Source organism: Watersipora subatra, chromosome 7, assembly GCF_963576615.1.
Source record: "Watersipora subatra chromosome 7, tzWatSuba1.1, whole genome shotgun sequence".
Lineage (NCBI taxonomy): Eukaryota > Metazoa > Bryozoa > Gymnolaemata > Cheilostomatida > Watersiporidae > Watersipora > Watersipora subatra.
In genome coordinates, this window is record NC_088714.1 from 38,775,855 (window position 1) to 38,794,966 (window position 19,112).

The 19,112-nt window shown below is 35.8% G+C and overlaps 2 protein-coding genes across 2 annotated transcripts; one reads left to right on the forward strand and one right to left on the reverse strand.

Annotated features, from left to right (window-relative positions):
* The first annotated feature begins 271 nt into the window (after positions 1 to 271).
* Positions 272 to 10,511, forward strand: LOC137399430 (programmed cell death protein 6-like). Its single transcript, XM_068085532.1, has 8 exons — positions 272 to 402; positions 1,022 to 1,399; positions 1,772 to 1,852; positions 3,965 to 4,092; positions 4,280 to 4,354; positions 6,663 to 6,737; positions 6,901 to 7,069; positions 10,064 to 10,511. The coding sequence occupies exons 1-8, from the start codon at positions 391 to 393 to the stop codon at positions 10,103 to 10,105; spliced, it is 960 nt and encodes a 319-aa protein (XP_067941633.1). The 5' UTR covers positions 272 to 390; the 3' UTR covers positions 10,106 to 10,511.
* A 111-nt stretch (positions 10,512 to 10,622) lies between these two features.
* Positions 10,623 to 17,657, reverse strand: LOC137400307 (uncharacterized). Its single transcript, XM_068086635.1, has 5 exons — positions 17,514 to 17,657; positions 16,874 to 17,098; positions 11,790 to 12,293; positions 11,579 to 11,698; positions 10,623 to 10,883 (listed from the first exon to the last, which is right to left on the reverse strand). The coding sequence occupies exons 1-5, from the start codon at positions 17,611 to 17,613 to the stop codon at positions 10,744 to 10,746; spliced, it is 1,089 nt and encodes a 362-aa protein (XP_067942736.1). The 5' UTR covers positions 17,614 to 17,657; the 3' UTR covers positions 10,623 to 10,743.
* Positions 17,658 to 19,112: the final 1,455 nt, after the last annotated feature.

Below are 19,112 nucleotides of genomic sequence, written 5' to 3' on the forward strand. Positions count from 1 at the left end.
ACCATCTATTACAAATAATAATAGGCGTGTTTTCACTGCCTTGAACATTAGAGTAAGTTTACACAAAATCAAAATTTGTAAAATCTATAATTTATTTTTAAGAATTTGGAAAAAAACATTCGGGGGTTGGGACCAACCGCTGTCGAGATTGGACCCACCGTTGTCGATATATAAACTCGTCGAGCTTCAACCCCGTCGAGGTTCGCACTATAAACCGTGCACAACTCCACAACATTTACGTCGGTCCGCTTCCTGCTCAAAAATGACATAAGGATGACGAGCCCACTCATTGTATTTATCATCGTTCGAAAAGACAAGGCAAAATTCCAACAAACAAATATTTGTAACAAATAATTAATGAATTGATAACAAATTAGCAGTATTTATAAAATGTATGGCACAGTAAGTATTTAACACATAACTACATGTATATCGTAATAATTGAATATTTAGCACTTAACTGTCTCGTGTTAACAAGTTAGATTTAACTGCTTTCTCTGTATACGAATAAGAAGAGCGAGAAACGTAAGAATTATTGTGTTGTTGGGCAGCTGACTTACACCTGCTTAAAAAGTTATATCAAAAATTTTAATTTATAAAATATACCAGTTTTTAAAAACATCAACTGTATAATTGAGTGAAAGGTACACATCGCACAACTCGTTGGCCATCCTCCGATTGGCCATCATCCGATTGTGGTATAACTAAAGTAAAAGTTTAAACGTAGATTTTAAACCTTGTTTGTAGAATAGCAGTCTAGCTCAACATTTTTTGTTGCATTCAACAGTCATCAACTGGCAACCACTCTAAACCAGTCTTTTTAATTTGTTCTTTTATTAATAAAACTTAAAGTATCTTGTCACTTTGCTATCAGATTTTTATCATCGTTGTAATATTTTCAATTTGGTTTGCTTTCTCGTGGTATACTGAAAAGAAATTAACCTCTATCACTTTTTACACTTTTGAGTCAGTTGTTTTTTATATTTGAGTGAATTAAACTCAATTTTAGCTGATATTGTAGGGATATGCTCAAGCTCATGTACCTCCTGGCGGTCAACATGGTGTAACTCAACCACCACAGTATAGTGCCCCACCAAGTAATTCCTATGGAGCACCACCTGTGGGTCAGTATGGAGCACCGTCTCCTGGTCAGTATGGAGCACCACCTGCTGGTCAATATGGAGCACCACCTGCAGGTCAATATGGAGCGCCGCCTCCTGGTCAGTATGGAGCACCACCTCCTGGTCAATATGGAACGCCACCTGCTGGTCAATATAGTGCACCCTCGGTTGGTCAATATGGTGTTCCGCCGACCGGTGGGCAATATGGTGTTCCCCCAGCTGGTCAACATAGACCACCTCAATATACTGGTCCTCCAGGTCCGCACGCTGCTCCTCAGGTAGATGATAGACATAACTACCTACACAAATAACTGCATACAAGCATTTTAAAAACTATCTTGCTGGTCAAAACGTGAAATAGGCATTTTGTAAACACAAACTTTTTCCACTGTTGAGTAACTGAGTCAGAAATTCACCAATAAAACATTTTCAAAAACTGTTCAAGCTGTAAACACAGATTTTAAATGATGCCCATATCAATGGAAATATAGCTGGATTTAAGACGTGAATGCGTATTTATATTTTTTATAATCTACATGATTTAAGAACTTCTATTGTTCTCATTTCTGACGACAAATTATATAACTTTGCTGTTCCAATTATTTGCACAGCAATTTGTACTCCTACAGGTCACCTTATGTATATTACAGCAAGGATATTCTGCTTACGGCCAACCTGCTCAGCCTCAGGTCCCTCCCGGTGTAGATCCAGTAGTTTGGGGCTGGTTTCAAGTAGGTTCATATTTCCTAACAGTTAGCCTCAGATAACTACGGCTGCTGGTTAATAGCTCAGAACTCGGCTGTCATTAAGTGTGTCTGATAAAGATGGACTAGTAGTTACACTAGCCCTAGTCTTAGCAGTCATCACCTGTACAGCTATCATACAATAGCCTCTCAGCTGTACATTTATCATACAATAACCTCTCAACTGTACATTTATCATACAATAGCCTCTCAACTGTACATTTATCATACAATAGCCTCTCAACTGTACATTTATCATATAATAGCCTCTCAACTGTACATTTGTCATACAATATCGTCTCAACTGTACATTTATTTATTGCATCATCAACTTACCGTAAGACCTCTAATTGAACGCCACGGTGGCTATTTTTCAACCCTTCCTCTATAGTGGCGGTCAATTGGAGGCAGTGTTCAAATAGAGCCTGGCAGGGTATTTTTCAAATGGCTTGTCCGAATTTTGGAAGATAAATTTAGCCCTGTTACGGGTGAAGCGAATATCGCTTATATTTTGCCCTCTTTTTTCCGGTGGAGCGATATTAAACCTTTTGGATGCAATAAATCTGCTAACTTACCTCCAACTTGTCAAAGATCTTTTAATGAGTATGCGTCGAGAAACCGAGAACTATCTCCACCAGTTGATATCTATCGCTTTCAGTTGACCTGTGATGATATTATAGCCTGTGTCCTTTTTTTCAATTTTTATTTCATATTAAATTTGAAGACATTTTTATTTTATATCTATATTTAACAACGTTGCATAAATGCTCATTGCACTTATTGGTATGTTTGCTACAGTTAGCAGCCAAAACTAGCTTTTTATGTGCAATATAAGTGGAGTTATGAGCATCGATCCATTGTAAGCTGTGTTAAGATAGCCGCAAGGATGATATTAAATAACATGCTATAAATCTGCATATTTATTTAAGTTATATAATGATAATATATCAAATGATACAAATATATAGGTATTCATGAACAAGTGACATAAATGAACCATAGTTATATTACATGCAGAAACAAAACTTATTGTTTTTAAAACAAAAATATATGCATCATTTGCTCGGATAGCTGCGTTCTGATTGTTGCTTTCGATGGAATGAACATTTTCTAGTTGTCAATACCTTCTACAATATCTTCTGGCCTCAACTCTTGTTCTGCACTGCTGAACTAGTCGATGTTAGCATCCAAACAATTTTTGGTAGAGCAAAACTTTTATGCGCTTTTTGTAGCACAAACACAACGCGTGAAAGTTTGCTCGCTAAACGTAACCTTTGGCCCAAACTTGCAAACTGTTTTTATATGCATGTTCTTTGAAGTATTAAGACCGCAATAAACAAGGAACTACTATTAGCCTGAATCCATTATTGATTATTTCTATGGTGCTGCTTTCAAAGTTTTAACGAAAAAGAGTGAAAAGCTTTGGAGCTGGACAACGAGAGAATTGATTGTTATTAATGTAAACGATTCATTATTAATACGATTTTGTGGACACTTTTCTACTGATCCCTTAATATTATGCTTTCATAATGATCAAAGATAGTCAAAGTGGTGGTCAAATAGAGGGTGGCGGTCTATTTTTTAACCCTTTTCTTGTAGTGGCGGTGAAATAGAGGTGGCGTTCAATTAGAGGCTTTACGGTACCTTTATGCTTGCATTGTTCACTTCATCATTCCTAGTTTAACTCTTTGGCTTTATTCATGCATATTTTGTTTTGTGTCTAATCTGTGAGCTTTGAAACTTAGACAGAGTGCTCGGCTGACTAGCTGAATGCTGGTAGGTTTTTCTTTAACCTCATTACTTCATACATTCATCCAAATCTTCAACAGATGAGTTAGAAGTAATGGTGAATGATATTCGCACACACAACTTTACCTCACTAGACAGTTTTGCAAGATGTAAACATTGTACATCGCGTGCTCTATAAAAGTAATTGAAATCAATACTTTAATTACGGTTGTGGTTAAATCTAATATAGAATAAATTTCTCCATTTCTTATTAGGTAGCATCACACCAGTTCTTACCTACTGACGACTTCTGGTCTGTGCGTGCGGTGTGCATGAAACGTTCCTTAAATGTTGATGTTCAAATCATTTCAGTCAGTGGACTCGGATCGGTCAGGGCAGATATCTGCCACAGAGCTGCAGCGTGCTCTTCTTAACAACAACTGGTCCCATTTCAACTCAGAAACGTGCAGGCTTATGATTGGCATGTTTGATAAGGACAGGTGAGGCGCCTGCTTGTTCCGTTAAGAATGTTGTCTCATCTTGTAATGTAGGTATCCCTAGTGTTTTGCTATGAATTGGTACAACCTCATGTGATTTATTACTATTATCCAAAATGGCTATCAAGATCGTCATTTAATCTTATACCCTATGATTTTTACTTGAATATTTTGAGCTGGTATATTGCAGGAGTGGTCAGATCAATATTCATGAGTTTGCTGCTCTCTGGAAGTACGTGCAAGACTGGAAGAACACATTTGATGGGTATTCAATACGTTGTACTGTTTCCTCCTAAATACCTTTTTCACTAGTCAGTGTTTTAAATGTTTTATCATAAACTTATGGGAAACTTGGATGTTGAACTTGCCTAGAAACTAACAGACCTTTGAACTTACTCTGATGTCAGGCAGTTGATTGTATTGGCTAGTGGATGCCTCTATAGGTACTTGATACTCTGATGTCAGGCAGTTGATTGTATTGGCTAGTGGATGCCTCTATAGGTACTTAATACTCTGATGTCAGGCAGTTGAATGTATTGGCTGGTGGATGCCTCTATAGGTACTTAATACTCTGATGTCAGACAGTTGATTGTATCGGCTAGTGGATGCCTCTATAGGTACTTAATACTCTGATGTCAGGCAGTTGATTGTATCGGCTAGTGGATGCCTCTATAGGTACTTAATACTCTGATGTCAGACAGTTGATTGTATTGGCTAGTGGATGCCTCTATAGGTACTTAATACTCTGATGTCAGACAGTTGATTGTATCGGCTAGTGGATGCCTCTATAGGTACTTAATACTCTGATGTCAGGCAGTTGATTGTATTGGCTAGTGGGTGCCTCTATAGGTACTTAATATTCTGATGTCAGACAGTTGATTGTATCGGCTAGTGGATGCCTCAATAGGTACTTAATACTCTGATGTCAGGCAGTTGATTGTATCGGCTAGTGGGTGCCTCTATAGGTACTTAATACTCTGATGTCAGACAGTTGATTGTATCGGCTAGTGGATGCCTCTATAGGTACTTAATACTCTGATGTCAGACAGTTGATTGTATCGGCTAGTGGATGCCTCTATAGGTACTTAATACTCTGATGTCAGACAGTTGATTGTATCGGCTAGTGGATGCCTCTATAGGTACTTAATACTCTGATGTCAGACAGTTGATTGTATTGGCTAGTGGATGCCTCTATAGGTACTTAATATTCTGATGTTAGGCAGTTGATTGTATTGGCTAGTGGATGCCTCTATAGGTACTTAATACTCTGATGTCAGACAGTTGATTGTATCGGCTAGTGGATGCCTCTATAGGTACTTAATACTCTGATGTCAGACAGTTGATTGTATCGGCTAGTGGGTGCCTCTATAGGTACTTAATACTCTGATGTCAGGCAGTTGATTGTATCGGCTAGTGGATGCCTCTATAGGTACTTAATACTCTGATGTCAGACAGTTGATTGTATCGGCTAGTGGATGCCTCTAAAGGTACTTAATATTCTGATGTTAGGCAGTTGATTGTATCGGCTAGTGGATGCCTCTATAGGTACTTAATACTCTGATGTCAGGCAGTTGATTGTATCGGCTAGTGGGTGCCTCTATAGGTACTTAATACTCTGATGTCAGGCAGTTGATTGTATCGGCTAGTGGATGCCTCTATAGGTACTTAATATTCTGATGTCAGGCAGTTGATTGTATCGGCTAGTGGATGCCTCTATAGGTACTTAATACTCTGATGTCAGGCAGTTGATTGTATCGGCTAGTGGATGCCTCTATAGGTACTTAATACTCTGATGTCAGGCAGTTGATTGTATTGGCTAGTGGATGCCTCTATAGGTACTTAATACTCTGATGTCAGACAGTTGATTGTATCGGCTAGTGGATGCCTTTATAGGTACTTAATACTCTGATGTCAGACAGTTGATTGTATTGGCTAGTGGATGCCTCTATAGGTACTTAATACTCTGATGTCAGGCAGTTGATTGTATCGGCTAGTGGATGCCTCTATAGGTACTTAATACTCTGATGTCAGGCAGTTGATTGTATCGGCTAGTGGATGCCTCTATACGTACTTAATACTCTGATGTCAGACAGTTGATTGTATCGGCTAGTGGATGCCTCTATAGGTACTTAAAACTCTGATGTCAGGCAGTTGATTGTATCGGCTAGTGGATGCCTCTATAGGTACTTAATACTCTGATGTCAGGCAGTTGATTGTATCGGCTAGTGGATGCCTCTATAGGTACTTAATACTCTGATGTCAGGCAGTTGATTGTATTTGCTAGTGGATGCCTCTATAGGTACTTAATACTCTGATGTCAGGCAGTTGATTGTATCGGCTGGTGGATGCCTCTATAGGTACTTAATACTCTCTACCGAAGTCATCTTATTCCTCAACTCCTAATGTTTACCTAAAGTTTTCTTGTGATTTTGCGAGCTCTTTTCATAGACATCGGTGACATTATAACGAGAGAGCATCAAATCGGCTCATGTGCTGTTGTCAATGCTTCTGACAGTAAGCAGTTCTCATTGCCAGATGTTAGGAATTTTTAGGATGTTTTTATTACCTTGTAGGTTTGACAGAGACAGATCTGGCAGCATAGACGCCAATGAACTTAACCAAGCATTCTCCACTTTTGGATTTAGGCTGTACGTCTATTTAACCCTCCCAGTATCTCTACGCTCATTACGTCACTATACCTTTCTTTCAAATCTGATATGTTTTTCTTTATGGAATTAAAGCTGTCTCCTTGCCTATTTATAGTAGTATCGTTATCTCTGGTATTTTATAATATCGTTTTCATTTCTAAAGGTCTCCACAGTTCTGCACACTGTGTGTACGGGTGTTTGATAAATCCAACAAGCGCAGCATGAAGCTGGATGACTTCATTCAGTGCTGCGTGATGCTGAGAACTCTAACAGAGAAATTCAAGTTCAAAGATTCCAAAATGCAGGGCGTTATCAACATTAACTATGAGGAGGTATGAGTTAGCTTACTCGCTCTTCAGTATATAGAAATAGCTAGCTGGTATGTTCAGACAACTCCTCACGATTTATCTATGAATGATTTCAACCCAGTCTCTTTTACGCAAATTTTTTACTATCACCGGACTCGCTCGCTGTAAAGATTGAGTCTTCATAGCTTCCTACACACTAATGACAAGTAAAAACAAGGAATATTTAAGTTTTTGAAGGAAACTTATCCAATCGAGTATATTATATAAATAATTGGATTCTGTAAAGAGTTATCATCAAAGGTTTGTATTCAAGAGCGCGTTTTGGGGTTGACACCATTCTTATTAGTTTGCTGTAATAACATATTGTTTAAAATCAATAATGAAAAAAGCTTATTACTCTTAAATTGTTAAATATAAACAATCTCCAAAAGCAGTCGATGGCATCCTAAATTGACAACGTTAAATAACTTGAATATGTTACTAAACATGTAATACTGACAGATATAAAGAACTTGAATATGTTAGCAAACATGTAATACTGACAGATATAAATAACGTTAATATGTTACCAAACATGTAATACTGACATATAATTAACTTGAATATGTTACCAAACATGTAATATTGACAGAGATAAATAACTTGAATACGTTACCAAACATGTAATACTGACAGATATAAAGAACTTGAATATGTTAGCAAACATGTAATATTGAAAGAGATAAATAACTTGAGTATGTTAGCAAACATGTAATACTGACAGAGATAAATAACTTGAGTATGTTAGCAAACATGTAATACTGACAGCGATAAATAACTTGAATATGTTAGCAAACATGTAATATTGACAGATATAAATAACGTTAATATGTTAGCAAACATGTAATACTGACAGATATAAATAACTTGAATATGTTACCAAACATGTAATACTGACAGATATAAAGAACTTGAATATGTTACCAAACATGTAATACTGACAGATATAAAGAACTTGAATATGTTAGCAAACATGTAATATTGAAAGAGATAAATAACTTGAGTATGTTAGCAAACATGTAACACTGACAGATATAAATAACTTGAATATGTTACCAAACATGTAATATTGACAGAGATAAATAACTTGAATACGTTACCAAACATGTAATACTGACAGATATAAAGAACTTGAATATGTTAGCAAACATGTAATATTGAAAGAGATAAATAACTTGAGTATGTTAGCAAACATGTAATACTGACAGAGATAAATAACTTGAGTATGTTAGCAAACATGTAATACTGACAGCGATAAATAACTTGAATATGTTAGCAAACATGTAATATTGACAGATATAAATAACTTGAGTATGTTAGCAAACATGTAATATTGACAGATATAAATAACGTTAATATGTTAGCAAACATGTAATACTGACAGATATAAATAACTTGAATATGTTACCAAACATGTAATACTGACAGATATAAAGAACTTGAATATGTTACCAAACATGTAATACTGACAGATATAAAAAACTTGAATATGTTAGCAAACATGTAATATTGAAAGAGATAAATAACTTGAGTATGTTAGCAAACATGTAACACTGACAGATATAAATAACTTGAATATGTTACCAAACATGTAATACTGACAGATATAAAAAACTTGAATATGTTAGCAAACATGTAATATTGAAAGAGATAAATAACTTGAGTATGTTAGCAAACATGTAACACTGACAGATATAAATAACTTGAATATGTTACCAAACATGTAATATTGACAGAGATAAATAACTTGAATACGTTACCAAACATGTAATACTGACAGATATAAATAACTTGAGTATGTTAGCAAACATGTAATATTGACAGATATAAATAACGTTAATGTTAGCAAACATGTAACACTGACAGATATAAATAACGTTAATATGTTAGCAAACATGTAATATTGACAGATATAAATAACGTTAATGTTAGCAAACATGTAATATTGACAGATATAAATAACGTTAATGTTAGCAAACATGTAATATTGACAGATATAAATAACTTGAATATGTTAGCAAACATGTAATATTGACAGATATAAATAACTTGAATATGTTACCAAACATGTAATACTGACAGATATAAAGAACTTGAATATGTTAGCAAACATGTAATATTGAAAGAGATAAATAACTTGAGTATGTTAGCAAACATGTAATACTGACAGAGATAAATAACTTGAGTATGTTAGCAAACATGTAATACTGACAGCGATAAATAACTTGAATATGTTAGCAAACATGTAATACTGACAGATATAAATAACTTGAATATGTTAGCAAACATGTAATATTGACAGCGATAAATAACTTGAATATGTTACCAAACATGTAATATTGACAGATATAAATAACGTTAATGTTAGCAAACATGTAATACTGACAGAGATAAATAACTTGAGTATGTTAGCAAACATGTAATACTGACAGATATAAATAACGTTAATATGTTAGCAAACATGTAATACTGACAGATATAAATAACGTTAATATGTTAGCAAACATGTAATACTGACAGATATAAATAACTTGAATATGTTAGCAAACATGTAATACTGACAGAAATAAATAACTTGAATATGTTACCAAACTTGTAATATTGACAGATATAAATAACGTTAATGTTAGCAAACATGTAATATTGACAGAGATAAATAACTTTAATATGTTAGCAAACATGTAATACTGACAGAGATAAATAACCTGAATATGTATGCATGGCGTATGATGTATGCATGGTATATGATGTATACATGGTATATGATGTATACATGTATATGATATATACATGATGTATACACGGTATATGATGTATACATGGTGTATGATGTATACACGGTATATGATGTATACATGGTGTATGACGTATACATGGTGTATGGCGTATACATGGTATATGACGTATGCGTGGTGTATAACGTATACATGGTATATGATGTATGCATAGTATATGATGTATACATGTCTGTACTTACAGTTTCTGGAGATGGTTCTTGATACAACTCTCGCTCAAGCTTGACCAGATTCTCTCGCACTCCTGTAATGTTGGATGTTCCACGGACATGTTATGGCGGTTTGTAACGATACTATCTATTTTAGTTAGTTAACACACAAGCAAGTATATTCTAGTGTGGCAAATAGAGACTGTTGCATATCAAAACTAACTTTTGGACACTTTATATCTTGTTTATATTTCATTGCACATTCTCATTGATTTTCCATAAATAATTATAGGTTATTTCAAATATTTAAAACAATAAGATTTTAATATTAAGCGTGATAACATTTAATAATTATTTCTATAGCTTGTGGTAGACCTCATATTCACTTTTTTTTACAAGAATGCTTCGAATGTTTTTTGGAATGTTTATACATGCCTGACTTGCGTTCATGCTATCGAAATAATAACACCTGACATGCTCTTATATGCCATAAACTTATGTTTTATCCTAAAGAGTTTAAGTACATATATATAATATTGTACGCTCGTTGTCAGTGTCCCTTTCTCATATATCGGACAGTTAATGGTGGCTATATTGGCCAATGAGATTTAAAGTTGACAACCCGAGCTGCTGTTGATGATGGATATATAAGGATAATGAGAGGCACTATGTCATATCTAGCTGAACATGAATGACTCACTCAAATACTCAAATATTAGAAAGTAATGCAAAATCCATTAGATGGTCTGAAGCCAATAAGGCATTGACAACGTCCACTTCTTCTGCTGCATTCAGAGTTGGTTGTTTTACTTCTACAGGCCCCCGAGTTAGAGCACCTGGCTCCGAGCTTTGCTTCTACAATGTCATAGGCATTAATTATAATATTGCATTGCTGTATTGTGATATAACAATCAAAATCAAATACATAGCATATTAGAATGATAATATAATGTGTTACAAGGCGATAAACAACTATTACAAGATGTCACTGTATGAAATTGTATACACTGTATGAAATTGTTCACACTGTATGAAATGATGGCCAGGGGGAACTAGCTAGTTAGCACAGCAGCAATCACAGCAGAGATCACACCAGAGAAAGTTTACCCGTAGCACGGCAGAGATCGCACCAGAGAAAGTTTACCCTTAGCACAGCGGAGATCACACCAGAAAAGGTTACTCCTAGCACAGCAGGATATCACACCAGAGAAAGTTTGCCCTTAGCACAGCAGAGATCACACCAGAGAAAGTTTACCCTTAGCACAACGGAGATCACACCAAAAAAGGTTACCCCTAGCACAACAGAGATCACACCAGAGAAAGTTTACTCTTAGCACAGCGGAGATCACACCAGGGAAAGGTTACCCCGAGCACGGCGGAGATCACACCAGAGAAAGCTTACCCCTAGCACAGCAGAGATCACACTAGAGAAAGGTTACATCTAGCACAGCAGAGATCACACCAGAGAAAGCTTACCCCTAGCACAGCAGAGATCACATCAGAGAAAGGTTACCCCTAGCACAGCAGAGATCACACCAGAGAGAGCTTACCCTTAGCACAGAGGCTTAGACCGTCAGCATAGTATTTGGGCTTACATCGTACAAAATTGTCAAAGCATTCCGAGTTTGCCAGCAAACGATGCACTTTGTCTTTGGCTGTACACGAGTCACCTGCAATTGTACAGATTTTATCATCAAAATCTAAAGAATTTTATACTGCAGTCATGGAACAAAACATTGCTTCAATTCACTTAATATCTACCTAGTTGGACTTCAGGCCTACGGACATCTTGCTTCTGAGTTGTTGCCACAGGCATTTCAGTTGTTGGTTTATTGTGACTGGTAGTTGTTGGGGGAGCCGCTTTTATAGTTGGAAGTGAGATGCCTCCTCTCCAAATTGTGCTATGGTCAGTTACCGTGACCGGCATAGTGCGTCTTTGGTTAAACCTGATTGCGGTTTGTTGACTCTGTGTCAGCGAGTGCTGAAGCTCTCCGTGTGAGCCTACAGTTGCTGTTTTAGTCACTGGTTGATCATCGAGGAGAGCGTTTGTATTAGGTGGCCTGCGTATTGCTGTAGGCTGCTGTTTGTCACTCGGTGTTGTAATCAAGGTCATTGGAGCTGTTGAAGCATCATGCAACTGGATAGCTTTTTGGCATTGTTCGATGCCAGTATACCCTGGTGGGCAACTACACCAGTAGAAATCTGTGGTCTCATGGCATTCACCTCCTCTCAAACACTTATCACCACCTCTGCAGTCGCCCCTTTCTGTTCAAAAAAACCATTCTGACAATACCAAAATAATTTATTGTCTGTCATTAGCAATAACCCAGTAGAAACTACGAAGAACAGCTAAGTTCCCAGAGGAGTTCCCAGCTAAGTTCCCAGATAAGTTTTAGAGGATCCCAATTGGCCTTTTTCCTGATTCAAGGGTAAAAGCTGTTTTCCTATGTATTTTATTAGTGCATATGTCTTTATAGTAGTGCATATGTCTTTATAGTAGTGCATATGTCTTTATAGTAGTGCATATGTCTCTATACGTACGCATACATGATGCGTACGCAACACTCGATAAGCTATCAATGACCAAATCCTACAACGTAAAAGAGAGGAGACTAGACGGCGCACCTTTAACAGAAAACCACTTGTCTAACAAAACTATTTCTATTATTCTCTATATGAACTTTTTCTAAACACTTTATATGTCTCCTTTTCTGTATTTCTATTATTATATATTTCCTTTGTTATTAGTTCGTATACAAAATACTTTACATAAACTTATATAGGGCCTACATATAAATCTATTTGCAACATTATTCTATATCATATAATACCATTATTCCATTTCTATTACTTTATAGTTTATATACAACTTTACATTCCCTAAATACTTTCCATTCACAACATTCCTAACATTTTTCTATACTTTCACCTCTAAAATAGAACCTTTTCACCTTTATATATCTATTTATATTACACTACCAAATACAACTGTAATATCAACAATTAACCAATTACTCATATACCTGGTTTCAACCCAACTTTACCTTGAAAATAAATTGTTAGTTGCACCTTTTTGGAGTCGTGCTCCCTCAAATTTATTTTATATAATCTCGCACAACTCTCATTTACACTATACTCTGTCAATTCCTGCTGACAACTACTTTTTCAACAACCAGCAGTACCCTTTCTTTTTTCCATTATCACTGGTCGTTGGCTGTATGACAGGGGAATTTATAGTGCATATGTCTTTATAGTGGTGCATATGCCCTCATAGTAGTGCATGTTTTTATAGTAGTTCATATGTCTTTAGTAATAGTAGTGCATATGTCTTTATTGTAGTGCATATGTCTTTATAGTAGTGAATATGTTTTTATAGTAATTCATGTGTTTTTACAGTGGTGCATATGTTTTAATAGTAGTGCTTATGTGTTTATATTAGTGCATTTGTTTTTTATAGCAGTGAATATGTTTTCATAGTAGTGCATATGTCTTTATAGTAGTGCATATGTTTTATAGTAATGTATGTGTCTTTACAGTAGTGCATATGTTTTAATAATAGTGCATACACTTTTATTGTAGTGCATATGTCTTAATAGTAGTGCGTATGTCTTTATTGTAGTGCATATTTCTTCATAGTATTGCATATGTCTTTATAGTAGTGCACATGCGTGATCAAGTACTTTATTGCTTACGTACTTATTTCTGTTACTTGTATGCAGTACAGTATATAACAACATTGTTCAATCAACTGAGGAGAAGAAGAGATGAAGCTTATAGTAACCTGCCCTATCTTGTTTGAACACTTGCTTTGCTTCTTAGATGTTTCTGTACTTACTAGATTGTCAAGTAGTTCCGAAACAAGAGATTCGACTTTAATCAAATCTGTCTGTAACTGATTTGATATCAAATAACAAAATGATTTGCATACAGCACTGGCTATTACTAATGTGCTTTCCTGGTGCAGTGCAACCTCGGTTCTCGAACACAATCCGTTCCAGAAGGTTGGTCGAAAACCGAGTTGTTCGAGATCCGAAACAGGTTTTCCCATTAGAATTAATATATATAAGTTTTAATCCGTTCCAACACCCTGAATGTTTACCTTTTTAGTATTTTATACATTATTTTATGCATGAAATTGCACATTAAAACGCTGACCAACACATAAAAAGCAATGTATATCTCAGAAAATGTTAAGAAAAATGGCAAAGACACAAATAACATAAACATAAATGTAACCCAGGCTAATCGTACGTTCGTGTTGTCGTAATCTTCCATATGAAAGATTACGCTAACATGAACGTGTAAAAATAAAAAAAAGGATAAAAAAGAATTATGAATAAGATTTTTTACTCGGCTACAGGATGTTCTTTTCTCTTAAAATATCTATCCAATGACACATGCTTCTGCCTTCTTTTTAGCACTTTTCGAAAGTGGTTCATGATAGTGTCGTTAAAGTCATTGATGACTCTGGTGGCTGCAGCTTTATCGGGGTGGTGGAGTTCGACGAAATTCTGTAACTCGGCCCATTTGCTACACATTTGTTTAATCTCTGACAATGCGACAACAGTTGGTCACGGAGAGAGCGATCTACACCCGTACGCCGCTCAGCATCCCACCCTCACGTACGCACTCACGCTTCGTACCGGCGTTCGAACTCCGATTTTTGTTCGAACTACGAAGCAAGAATTTCTTGAATTTTTTGTTCAGACTCCGATTTGTTCGAACTGCGAGTCGTTCGAAAACCGAGGTTCCACTGTAATTGGTTTTTCCAAAACCTGCTGAATACGTCATTTCTAATGAAATGTTGCTGAACACAAACCGGCTTACCAGCTGGTATTTTACATATCAATTTAGAAATCAAGCAAAGTTGTTGATATTCCAGAAAGATATGTACAGAAGTTCGATTCTTGTATTTAATAAGGAAGACGCGATGGTGGTGATATTAGATATACGAGATGCTGTTTGTAGCAGCATTATAACGTGTTTGAAAAATATATCTGTTGATATGCTGTTAGTATTCGCCCTTTTGGCATAGATTAAAGTGAGGCGTGGCTTGTGCGCTCGAACTATCATTCACTAGCATTACTAACGGGTATTTTTCTCTAAAAATACTCTCGTAAAATCTTTTGAAAATCTTTGACCAATTTTATTTTTTCTATCAAGTACCTGGAATGAGTGAACCACAGATAAAATTATATGTAATTAGTTGGCCAAGCAGGTGTGTAGCAACAGATAAACTTTATAGCTGTGCAAGTCTGCTAGCATTGGATAAGAGATCTGCAGGTCTGCTCGTAGACATTGCAACAGAATGCTTTGTACGGGTACAGACAACTCCACAACACCACATAAAACTTTACTTAGGAGTAAGTAACTCGTTTACCCGTTGTTAAGGAAACTTTGCTGAAATAACCAGGATTCAGCTTTGATGTTTCAAAATTGCCTATAAGACCTACTTAAATTGTCACTTTTACCAAGTTTTTTAAATTTGTTTTCATGTTGCGTAATAAAAAACATTCTGTAAGCACCATGATGGTGTCATGTTCAGCTGTTTGGGTTGTAGCTAATCGTTCAACTATTTCACAGCAATCAATCGCACTCACGAGAGGCGCTTACAACCTGTTCTTAGACAAGGTTGAGAATAATGGCTAAGGTCAAGTATGTAGATTTTGCGACAAATGACAATATACAACTGTCTATTCCAATGGCTTTGGTAATTTTTGCTTGAAGTAAAAGAAAGGAAATTATCAACTTTTTAATTTTGTGGATTAGTAACTGACTGTTGTTAGCAATACGTTTGCCAAATCAATATTTGCTTAGCCACAATTAATAAACACCCAGTCTATCTGTAAGTGCATTCTTTTTCTTAACTCTAGCTGGCTTCGGGCAGACGCATCTCTTATTATAGTAGAGATCAAAATATTAGCTCAAGTTACTAGCTTAAGTTACTAGCTTAAGTTACTCAAATTCATTAGATAAAAACATAGTCAATATCAACTACATCACCTGCCACTGGTTATAAGCTATTTTAAATCTTAAGCCAATGTGCAGCATAAAAAATAATAAATGTCTTTCAGCCAATTATTTTAGCTATTTATGTCTTGAGCTTTTGAATATTTGAATCATGTATTGGCTGGAGGCACACAGAAACAAACAAATACCTTCATTTAAGAGCTCGAATGGTAAATGTTGTTGATTAAAAATAAATGTTCTGTGTAAAACCTTTTATTATCGTGCAACGCTGTGCATTTAGCTAGTATTGCTATAAACTAAACCAGTTTATTCTATGAATTAATATTGCTGTCAAGTAGCTTATATATTAGGTGATTAAATACATTGTAACTTGATATTACTATAAACCACACACTAAAAGCAAAGATGTGCTTTTAACTGAAAGCTATTCGTATAACAAAACTTCACAGTAATTTATTTTGTGGTCTTCTGTTTGGCTATAACAATTATTAGCGATGGCTAATAGATGCATTGAAAAATGGCTCGTAATCTATACTTGTTTAGTGAATCAAGGGTATTTCTAGTCACGCTGATATACATGTGAGGACTAGCTGCCCATGATCACTCTGTACAAATAGTTATGTTTGCTTTATAATGCGCTATCTATCGCATTTATTTGTTTCAAAGGTGGTGGCTCAAGAGATGTTTTAATATTCTTCAGTGAATTCCGCACAGTTTGCAGTGCACTTCTGAGTGAACCTTTATTAAGTCTGACTACATTTAAACTTATCGCTTAGTTGTTCTCATCTTTTCTTCATTCCTGGTCAAGTTTAAGTTCAAAATTGCTTTCCTGTTTCGAGTAGAAACTATTTAACAACTACGTGAATGATCTTTACCGAGTCTAGGAAGTTCTTGCGGTTGAGGGAGATATCCAATCCGAGCGCATTTCCTGCTCCCAGTTACCACGCAAGGATTAGATAACCCTTGATAGAAGTCTGTGCGCAGAGTGGTATAATCGGGGCACTGGAAATAATATGACCTTCCGTTTGAGCACTGGAAGTACTCGCACATGGAGCCCTTACTCGCTACGTAGTATGGCTGAGGATAGTTTTGCTGACATTCTGTAAAAAGATAATGTAGATTTCATGACACACATAAGCATGCAAAATCAATAGGGAACTTGATGACTATGTAATATGCTCACTGATCCTTACTAATCGGCGCTGGCCATTTGGTTGTTAAACTCAAACTCAGCTGTAACCTTTGAATCAGGTTTGTTATTTCAAATAATTTATGTTTTATCAGATATCTGTGTTTATTATTTCAAACAAATGACTAACATAATAGTATATCAGTCTATATCACTGATGACTGACATAATAGTATATCAGTCTATATCACTGATGACTAACATAATAGTTAATCAGTCTATATCACTGGAGATTTAATTTTACTTATCACAACTTCCAGATCTGTCTTCGCTGTAGAAAACTATCTATTATTGCTATAGGAGTATGTATGCATACTTTTACTTACCGACTATCTGCCTGTCATCCAATGAGCTGCCATAAAATCTGCTTGCGTCTACCATCATGAAATTTAATACCAAAAATAATGAAGTTGTTGGTAATTTCATTCTGTTCGTTGTTCAGTTCTTGTTTCTTATCTGTCCACCTCAACCTTTCCTTCTTCTCTAACAACTACTGCCTTGGCAAACAGTTTATCATCATAATCCACTATAAGTCTGAATATAGGTGGATTATCTTACTGTGTGGATTAGGTTGTTGACACGGTAATAAGAAGCACTAATCTCTCCGATTTACGTAATGACACCGTAACATCATGACGGAGTCCATCATTTCCCATTTAACCCGATTATCTCTATCACAGGGGGATTTAAACCTTGGCGACTATCAGCTTGTCTGGGAACAAATTTATCAAGTAGATAAGTGAGAAATTGTGTTTCTTGTACTTACATGACACAGGGCACAAATAGAAATGTATTTACTCTATGTGATTTCACAGTTTCACATCACCCCTTAAAACTATTTCATGTTCAAACAGAAGATTCTGAGTTTTACCAACTGCATCACGACAAAAAATTAGCTTATCATCTTAAAATTATTTTTGATCAATTGTCTAGTAGTGAGCTGGTTTTTTCCATAATTGATAAAATATTCATCTAGATTGACTTAGGCTGTGGGCCGAGCAGGCAAAAGAGCTCTAGAAATTATGTTCCGTTGTCACCCCTTTTCAGTGGCAATTTCTGCAGTGATTTAGACTAATTTTGGTATGGAGAATTCAGAACTGAAGAGTTGCCGCAGCTACCATTCCCCCTTATATAAAAGATTTGATAAAATGCTATTTTAAGATTTATCTCCCCCGTAAATAAAATTTCTTTCATAGAAGCATCAGATTTGCAACTTTTTACCATAATTATTTTGCAGTAATTTAGGATATCAGTGATAAAATCAAAAGTTATCTTCTATCTATTTTCGAACATTCCATACCCTACGATTGTTATACGCACACGTAAACTATATACATGTTTATACATGTGTATATAATTGTATGGTTTAGTAGCTTTATTTTACAAAATAATTCCAAACACTATATTAATGTTTTACAATCTGACACTGATGAATCATAGAAAATAATAAGAACGCTGCACGCACTGTGAACATGGTGATTATTATTAGCATTATTATTAGTAGTATTATTAGTAGCTAATAAATCAGCAGTCTTACAAAAGAAGCTGGAATATTTCAAAATATCGCATATCCTAACTATTTGTTCAATATGTTGAGTTCTTAGTCATTTTCTTCACCATCGGCATCCTCTGCTACTCCTGCTACAGTTGTGTTTCAGTGCACGCATGTGCCAAGCTCTGTGTAAGGCAGCTTTGCCATGATACCGGCACGTCAGTTCCCTCGGCACCTGGATTTTTGACACTCCTATAGAACTGCTTGTAGAATACCATGTGGGGGCGATGATTCTGGTTTGACACTTTACTGCAGACTCATCGTTCTTCTTACCCAGTGTCCACCGATGTAAAGATGGAAATAGTGCATTGGGAAGTTGTGTTGCTGCTGTTTTCCATATACATGTAGGTAGCTGCTACATAATTGGCACAAT

Coding starts and splice junctions, on each gene's coding strand:
- LOC137399430 (XM_068085532.1), top strand. Junction 1,853..3,964: donor TAGTTTGGGGCTGGTTTCAA/GTAGGTTCATAT, acceptor AAATCATTTCAG/TCAGTGGACTCGGATCGGTC. Junction 6,738..6,900: donor TCCACTTTTGGATTTAGGCT/GTACGTCTATTT, acceptor TCATTTCTAAAG/GTCTCCACAGTTCTGCACAC.
- LOC137400307 (XM_068086635.1), bottom strand. CDS start 17,613: ATGAAATTACCAACAACTTCATTATTTTTGGTATTAAATTTCATGATG. Junction 17,099..17,513: donor GGATGACAGGCAGATAGTCG/GTAAGTAAAAGT, acceptor ATCTTTTTACAG/AATGTCAGCAAAACTATCCT. Junction 12,294..16,873: donor GCAAGAACTTCCTAGACTCG/GTAAAGATCATT, acceptor TTTTTTGAACAG/AAAGGGGCGACTGCAGAGGT.